This window comes from Pyrus communis, chromosome 1 (genome assembly GCF_963583255.1).
Source record: "Pyrus communis chromosome 1, drPyrComm1.1, whole genome shotgun sequence".
Classification (NCBI taxonomy): Eukaryota; Viridiplantae; Streptophyta; class Magnoliopsida; order Rosales; family Rosaceae; genus Pyrus; species Pyrus communis.
Genome location: NC_084803.1, coordinates 41314453 through 41323212, shown reverse-complemented (window position 1 = coordinate 41323212; position 8760 = coordinate 41314453). Strand labels below are relative to the sequence as shown.

The window sequence follows — 8760 nt, the reverse complement described above, 5'->3', positions numbered from 1 at the left end:
AGACATTCTAAGGCCCAAGCTACACAAGGGGCTTGGCGCGAAAATGCGGATGTCAAGTGAGAAAAAAGATCGGATAATAAACCATGATTAAGAGGTGATTTATCTATTTATTTTTACTTGGTGATATTTGAACTTTGGACCTTGCCTAAGATTGTGATTGTTGAAATTCAATAGTAAAAGATACAACAACTAGTGAAATATCTTGATGGATGGAGTTTTCCTCTTTAATTCGTTGTGTCTCCTCGCTTATATAAAGTAGAAATGACTTTTGCCTTTTAATTTGAAGAGAAGCAATTGTTGACTGTTCTGCTGTTTGTGTTAACGCAATAAACTGGTAGGGTTACCAAAAGTGGTATTTTAAGGGTGGTATATTTTTGGGTAAGGAAACGAGATAGTTTTAGGGTTTTCCCCTAGTTTCATAAGTGCCTAGGGTCTAGGGTTTCGTAGCTCCTTCACCTGAAGACAAGGAGAAAATAAGGATCAATGGGTACCAGTGTGATATCGACATACACTCCGATGTCTCTTTTTACTTGGTATTTACGTTTCTTATGTCTTCCCGTCTGCTTTATATGAAGGTGGATTGTCTGCCCTCCCATTTCCATACTTTTTACAATTCCTTTTGTTTGTGTGGTCACAGTTAAGTCACGTTAACATTTTATATTCGTATTACCTTTTGTTTTATTATTTCTATAAAAAATTAATATAAAATGTTAACGTGGCTTAATCGTGATCACACATCACATAAAAACATGGGAAGAGTATAGAAATAAGAGCGCACACAATCCCCCTTCCCTTTGTATAGGCCTCGGCATGATCGTTCTGAGATATCTTTCCATTTCCTAGTCTTTGTTCTGTCAAAGTGTCTAAGGCCCTGGGTCCCATTCTCGACTCTCCTCCATATGGATGATTGACGAGTGGTACCTAAGATTGGACAGCTGGGGCCCAATGTGCTTTGGTATAAAAGAATTATGAGAATCCGTTAATTATGTTTGTTCGTAATACATCTTTCATCAGGTAAATAAAAGAATTTAAAATGATTTATGATACTTCATTTTAAATGAAGTGCCAAAAATCTTTCATCAGGTATTGTTTGTTCGTAATACATCTTTCATTGGCGCTTGGAGAAATGCTCTAACCAAGTGCTTAAATGAAGTGTTATGTCCCGTCTTTGAATGAGAGATTTTTTAGTATGTCAGTAACACGATCCTACACCAAGTGTAATAGTACAACTAGTTAGAACTTGAAAAAAAAATTTCAATCAATTATAATATGACACTTGATATATCGAGCTATGTTTTCGAAACCGACTGCTTTTCCTTTCACAAGCCTATGTTAGGCTGGATCATGCTCTACTTCTTTCTTGGGCCTTGCTAGATCATCCTTTTCTGGGACTAATGGTTCTTAATGAGGCCCTTATTGATTTATAATGGACTTAAAAGGGATCCTGTATTAACATTTGGAAAAGGAATTTTCAAGTTTCAAGATAATGAGACTAAGAGTTGCAAGTGACCCTTTATCATAGTGGTGAAAATATGTTGAGTTCTTATATGATGTCGTAGGTTCGAATCCCGTCGGTGGCTAATTTAACATCTAATCTAACAAAATTTATCGTTTGACAAAAAAAGAAAAAAAGACTAAGAGTTTGTTTGGAAGAAGTTCAAGTGTTTTTCTATGATTCATTTCTGTTTTACTAAGAATTGGTTCCAAAAATATTTTCACCAAAAACACTTTCAAAATACTTCCAGTCGAGTCTGAAGTAAAGAAGTGACCTACAATAAGTTAGATAAGGGGAATTATGAATACCCTCCATGACCATTACAAAAGCATGTAAGAGAAATTCGCAAATCCCTAGAAGGTGTCATTTGCAAATCTCTCACACTAGCCTTTTTAATGGTCATTGCAAACATTCCGAATCCCCCTAACAATATATACTCCAATCCTTAATAATGGTGTCTCAATCTGAGGACTTAGAAACCTCTTATCCAAACCTAGCGTTTAGGCTTGTTTAACGTAAAAGGAAGTCACTTAATACTACGGTCTAGTGGTATTTTTCTTCTTCTGCAAATGACAGGTCTTGGGTTCGATTTTCATTAAGGGCAAATTTGAAATAAATTATTATGACTAGCTCATTGTGAGGTTTAATCCACTGCCCTCCCATTAGTGTAAATAATATCGTATGTATTAAAAAAACATAAAGAGAACCCAAAACAAATTATTTATGCTTAATTTAAATTTTAAATGGCTAAAATATTTACTTGAAGGTGGCAGAATCAACAATGTGTATATATATATATATATATATATATATATATGGATATCTATATACAACATCGTTCAAAAATAATCTAATAATTACTAATACTCTATCACTCGTTTTGGCTAGGTCGATTTAGAAATCTTTTAAATTCCTCTCTTTGAATTAGTGAATCCTGCTGACTGCAGAACTAGTAGCTTTTGGAGCAATGTTATTTGTTAGGCTCTCAATGTTGTTGCTGTTGCCTTTATTGTTATCTGGAGGCATTGTCACAATATCAATTGAGCCAGAATCCTGATGATGAAAGGTTGTTGATGGTACAGAATTACTCATCTTCTCTATTTCTTTGCCTTTACCCCACAGCACCCCATATAAACCGCACACTATCAATACTGCTCCCAAAACGCTGTTGTAATTTTCCAAGTAAACAAACAACACGAAAATAATTAAATTCATATACACATTTTAGAGTAAATAATTATCATGATAATGTAAAACCATATCAATTAATGAAACCGTTATTATTCGAAAAAAAAAATACAAGATGACTGTTTTAGAGTGCGAAAATCAAATTTGTCAGCTGAAAGTACATACATACCTTCCCAGATGCAGCTTTTCTTCCAATACCAAAGATGCAAGGATGGCAACGAGTACCAACATGAGAGGGTTGAAAACAGATACAAACAAGGGACCTCTCATGCGAATGCACAAAGCAATAATTGTCACACTTAGCCCAGTGGCCATAATTCCCTACAGCATAAAGTCACCAACTTATATATGGCCAGATTCAATTATTAATAATTGACTATCAAATTCAAAGTGAATATAGACAAAGGTGATGAAAATCTAAAACAAGCACTAGAAGAAGGGTGAAACGTACCGAGTATGCCACTGTTAGAAGCCTGATATTCCAACCCAACTTCCATTGGCTCCACTCCCTCTCCTTGCAGAGGGCATAACCAACGGTCTGGATTGACCCCATTGCTGACATTAGAGCCGTGCTTGAATAATAGCAAGGGTATGTCACACCCATTTTAGCCTATGAATTGCACAAGACAAATAATTAGCTAAATATATACCCAAAATATAAATGTACCATTATGTGAAAATATGAAGTGGAAAATCTACAGGAATTTGGCGGCAATTTATTCTGGAATCAGCTGGCCTTGAATTCATTTTATTTATAAATATAATTTTCTCCTTCATTGATTTATTCTATTTCCACATTAATTATTTTCAACGTAAACAAAATGTACGGACATTATGGTTATTTTTGTTTTCACAATCAATACTAAAAATAGAAAAATTCAAACAAAAACCTTAAGTTAATGATGAATACTTTTAACTACTTGAAATGCAAGTTTATATTACGAGCATTACATTATGTTTGGGTGAAGAAATTTAAGATTACTAAGGAATTTAAAAATGACGGAAATTGAAATGACGAGATTTTATTTTCTAGAATTTGTAAATTTTCTTGTTTGGTTAACCTAAAAGAACAATGGAATTGAATACGGAATTTGTTATTTTTAAACTCTCAATCATAGAAATTGAGAAATGACACCTATTTACATGGAATTTGAACTTGGGATTTGGAGGTCCCAAATTCCAAGTTTTTTTTCCATGAGGAAATTCTAAATTTCTATATTTATGAATCCAAACAAGAGAATTAGTGTCTATCAATTTATAAATTCTGACTTTTACCAAAATTCCATGTTTATTTTCCTCATCCAAACATAGTGTTAGTTTTGACTTTATCAAATTTCCTCTTTATTGATATCGAGAGCCAATAATGGTTTTATTAAATCCGATACTGATATCTCATATGTATTTTGTCCTTTGCTATGTGGCGTTCAGAGTGGCCGACAAGCTCCGGAGTGGGTTGCTCAAAGCTGATCAGGCTTTTGGATTGGACCCCTTCCAATTTCCTCAAATTGGTATGTGAGATCTGTCTCGTCGGGAGAAACCTACTTGTTCATTAAGAAAGCAAAATCTAGTTGGATCCCAATTAGGATGTCTCATTACACTCAAATTCAAATTCTTTATATCTTTAGACATCATTTTAAAATGTTTCTAAATAACTAAAAGCGTTTTTTATGAGAGTACTTTTGGAACCAATCCATAGTAAAATGCAAATAATTATGGAAAATCACTTGAAATGATTCCTATAAGAAGCACGTAACTGGTGCTTCTTGCAGAAAGCAAGTGTTTTTAGGAACCAAAACATTTTCTCTAAAAGCATTTTCAATCATTTAAAAACACTTCCAAAAAAGTTCTTATACTTTCTACTGAAAATATAATTCTACCCCTTGAAACTTAATTTTGTTTACCTAAAACTTGCATAATATAGCAACTTAGTACTACGGTCTAGTGATATTCCTCTTTACTTGTAAGTGAGATAGACCGTAATGCTATTCCTCTTCACTTGTAAGTGAGAAGTCTTAGGTTCAATTCTCACCAAAGGCCAACATTATTGTTAGCATATTGTGAGGTTTAGCCTACTCCCCTAATTGGAGGATCTGTGGGATCCTCATAAACCGGAGAGGATCCTCATTTTGTATATTTGGTGCCTACGCCCATTGGGTTTGTAACTTATTATATTTATTTTACAGCTTATTTCAGACAATCAAATGTATAGTATATAGGTTATGCAGATTGAGAAAATATATATTCAATGTCATGATTTATTTTACAAACTTTTTTCAATTTCTTAGTTGTTTTTCTAATTTGCATAAAATTTGGCATTTTTATACACTTTTTTCCTTTTCAATATGCCAACCGTATTTACATATAAATATAGGTAAATTATTGCACATATATTTAAAGAAAAATGTTCTTAAAATATGTAATCATACGTGCTAAATAATTTACGTACAAAATTGTGGTAAATTAGTTTGTCAGAAAACTTTGTATATAGGTATATTATTTTAGCATAAATTTTTTTGTATGTAGGTAAGTTACGCATATATTTATAATAAGATGTGATCAAAATAAATGACCTACAAAATAAAGAAATGTTTTTGGCTTCAAACATAATTTTTTTTTTTTTTTACATATTAGTATAGATAGTTTATTTATACATATATTTATAATAAAATGTGCACAAAATAATTTACCTACAAAATAAGGGAATGTTATTTGATTGAAACATAATTTACCTACATTGTACAGATAAATATAGGTAAATTATCTGCACCATATATTTATAACAAAATGTATTTAATTATTTTATAAAAAATATTTATATATAGGTAAACTAAATTACATATATATGAATTAGTATATTGAAACAACTTCGATATAGATAAATTAGTATAATGTTTTAAAATAGTAATTTATGAACTTATTGTTAATAATTTATAGGCCTTTGAGCTGCAAATTGAATATATGATTTTAGCGAGGAAATATATGATTTTTAGACAAGCATAAAACAAAATCGTGAGGAAAACCATAAGTGAATACTTTAGTAATAGTATGCCAGTTATTTTAACAATTAAGGTGAGTAATACATTTATTTGACATAACTAGGGGATTTTATGGCATAATTTGTATTTTGTAATAACAGGTCACTTATTTGTTTACATGGAATTTCATTTAAATTTTGAGTTTTATTAGGATGTTTTAAAAATGAAAATAAGTGGGGTTTATGTCAAAGAAATAAGAGTGACAAAGGTCTATCTTATTTACTGCATTATTTACTTTTCATAATTGTGATAAGTATTTTTAGAAAAAAAATATTTATTAATCACTAAAAATATATCAATCCACGTCATGCTACATCTTATGTGATATTTTAGTTAGAAAACAATAATGCTGTCTTTTATTTTTTGTTATTATTGAGGTAGACTTTTTGATGCTCTAAAGAATCCTAATTTCTAAAACTAGAGAACATGATTGAAATTTTTTTTATAGCTCCCAGTCTTCATTAGTTAAATTAGATTACCTAAAAATGAAGCCAACATAAAATGGTGGGTTTATAAATACTTTGGTAATTAAGAGAATCACCTGGATAATGAGCCATATAGCGTAGCACAAACAGCTTGCGAAGGCCAGTAGACAACCCAATAGTTGATTACCAGTGTCTGTATGCGGTGTTGATGCCAATTGGCTGTGTTGTTGCCGATTAGTATGTATAAGGTCAACATGCGTGGACCATATGTTGATTTCCATACCTTTATAAAAGGTCATAAGCATTGCTCCACCTATTCCCATTAATGTTCCCATCACCTTTGCCTTCCCTGCTAGGTTTTTCAAATTCAACTTCTCCAGCCTAAAGAAAATCATCATAATATTAATAATATAGATGTTAAGTATCATTAATTTTGCCTTCAATTTCTCATTGATTGTATATTTTACTTTTCTTAGTTCAATTGTTCATTCTCCTCAATCGATTGAAGCCGAAGTATCTGTTAATCAACTCTCATGTGTGCACACGCTTATATATAGTGACCGATGATCATTTTCGGTAGCTCCGTTAGAACTTCATCTCTTATTACCCTTTAAATTTTTTACGAAAATTTTAACGGTGTTACTCAAATGAATCACTGCTCCACATTGAGACGAGTACAAGAACAATACACACGTTTTTAAATTGAAGACTAAAGTTCCTCCAATTATTCTCAACACTTATGCTCTAATTTTTCTTAAATATTGTTGAAAATTTTCAAAATAATAATAAGGGTAGAAAACACGTATATATTTACCTGAAGATGACGGCCAAGATGAAAGTAATGGCTGGGATGAGTTGGGCTATGGCAGAACCAAATATTGCCGATGTTAAGGCTAAGCTTTCAATGTACAAATTTTGTGCTAACGATCCACTGCAATATTTTTGTATGTTAATTAATAATAGTCATTTAAATACTTGAATATGTATATATACACACATTAAAGACATGATTTTAGCATATCTGTTTTTTATCTTTCCTTCCCCATCTTTTAGAAAACCAATTTACATGATATTGGTATACCGTTACGTGGCGTCTCATACTAATTAAAACAACAATCTGTGAACAAAAATTTACGCATATCTTTATTTTATTGGCATGAGATATCACTATGATGATGTACACATATTTTGTAAGTCTTTCTCTTTTTGTGTTTTTTTTTTTTAAATGGAAAAACTGTACATCCTGCTTTGTGAACCCTAGAAAGATATATTGGTGCAAGATTCAGAAGTTGTGGACATGCATATTCATAGAGATATTACAGTTGGCTTTCCATTACTAGTGGACAACCAACTTTAAGCACTAATATCTACAGCATGCACAACCAAGATAAACCATTACTATTACTTACTCCCCAAACAGATAATATTTCCAAATATAATCTATAGGAGGAGGAGACCATGATTTTGAAGAAAGACAGTGCATATGGGTACGCTGCTCACCCGAACAAGCCAGACAAAAATCCTTGCAAAAGTACCATCCAGGTGAGCTTTGGCCTGCTCTTCCTGCATGCAAAAAACACCAACCAATTGTTTTAAAAACAGTAGTAGATAGGGTTTGCTTGCTAGCTCTCTTTTTCTTCTTTTTGTTTTGGAGTTTGCACAGGGTTTAAGTCAATGAAACTTCTCGTGCGTATATGATTAACTCATTGAATGTTCTCATACATTACTGTAAAAACAGATCCTGCAGCTACTTTTCAAAAAGAGTGAGAACGCAAATCTAGAAAGCACTAGCTAGGCAATAGTATGATTTTTTTTTTTCTGTAAAAAAACTAATATAATAATAACAACAATTAGCTTTTATATGGCACAGATTTGAAGAATGCGATTAACGTTGAAAATTTAGTGTAGATGGTTAAGTTAAGACAACAGAGTGTTAGCTGTGGACGACTGCTTGACTCAGAAATCTTAACTTCTATGGAAAAACAACAAGAAATAAGTTCTATATAAGAAGAAAAGAGAGAAGTGCAAAATTGCAAATTATCACCTTTCGATGAAAAGAGCAATAGGAAGAAGGAAAGCGGTTCCAAAAATGAAGCGATATGCAACAAGAATCCTTAAATTCATTCCATCGTGAGCGGCCAGTTTATAGAGAATATTAACTCCTGCAAGTGCAAATTGAATCACCACCATTAACAACACTGGCTTCAACCCATGAACAACATTACATATCTGACCAGTGCCCATCGTCAGAGAGAGAGAGAGAGAGAGAGAGAGAGAGAGAGAGGGTCTGAGTGGTAAAAGAAAGAAATTAAGGAGTGAATTGGGTATTGACTGAATTGACAGTTTTAAAGCTCTAGGTGCGCCTCTGCCTTCTTTGGTAGTTCCTGTTTGAAATTGATATTTTAATATTAAAGAGACTAAATTTGTAAACAAAGTTTTCAAAACTAAAGAATATGGAAGTTGATGATTAGTTTTTTACTTACACGTTCATAAACATGTTTATTCTGATTGATGACACATCATTTAATTTGTAAATTTAATCTCCAAATTTAATCTTTCTAACATTACCCTTTAAAGCTCTAGCTAGGTGCGCTTCCGGCTACTTTGGTAGTTCCCC

General features: G+C 32.3%; 1 protein-coding gene across 1 annotated transcript; it reads right to left on the bottom strand.

Moving 5' to 3' along the window:
* Positions 1–2419: 2419 nt before the first annotated feature.
* On the bottom strand, positions 2420–8387 carry LOC137749050 (WAT1-related protein At1g25270-like). Its single transcript, XM_068489254.1, has 7 exons — positions 8188–8387; positions 7644–7706; positions 6958–7074; positions 6260–6524; positions 3135–3293; positions 2853–3004; positions 2420–2660 (listed from the first exon to the last, which is right to left on the bottom strand). Exons 1-7 carry the CDS (start codon positions 8385–8387, stop codon positions 2420–2422), a joined length of 1197 nt encoding a protein of 398 aa, XP_068345355.1.
* Between the last annotated feature and the right edge of the window lie 373 nt (positions 8388–8760).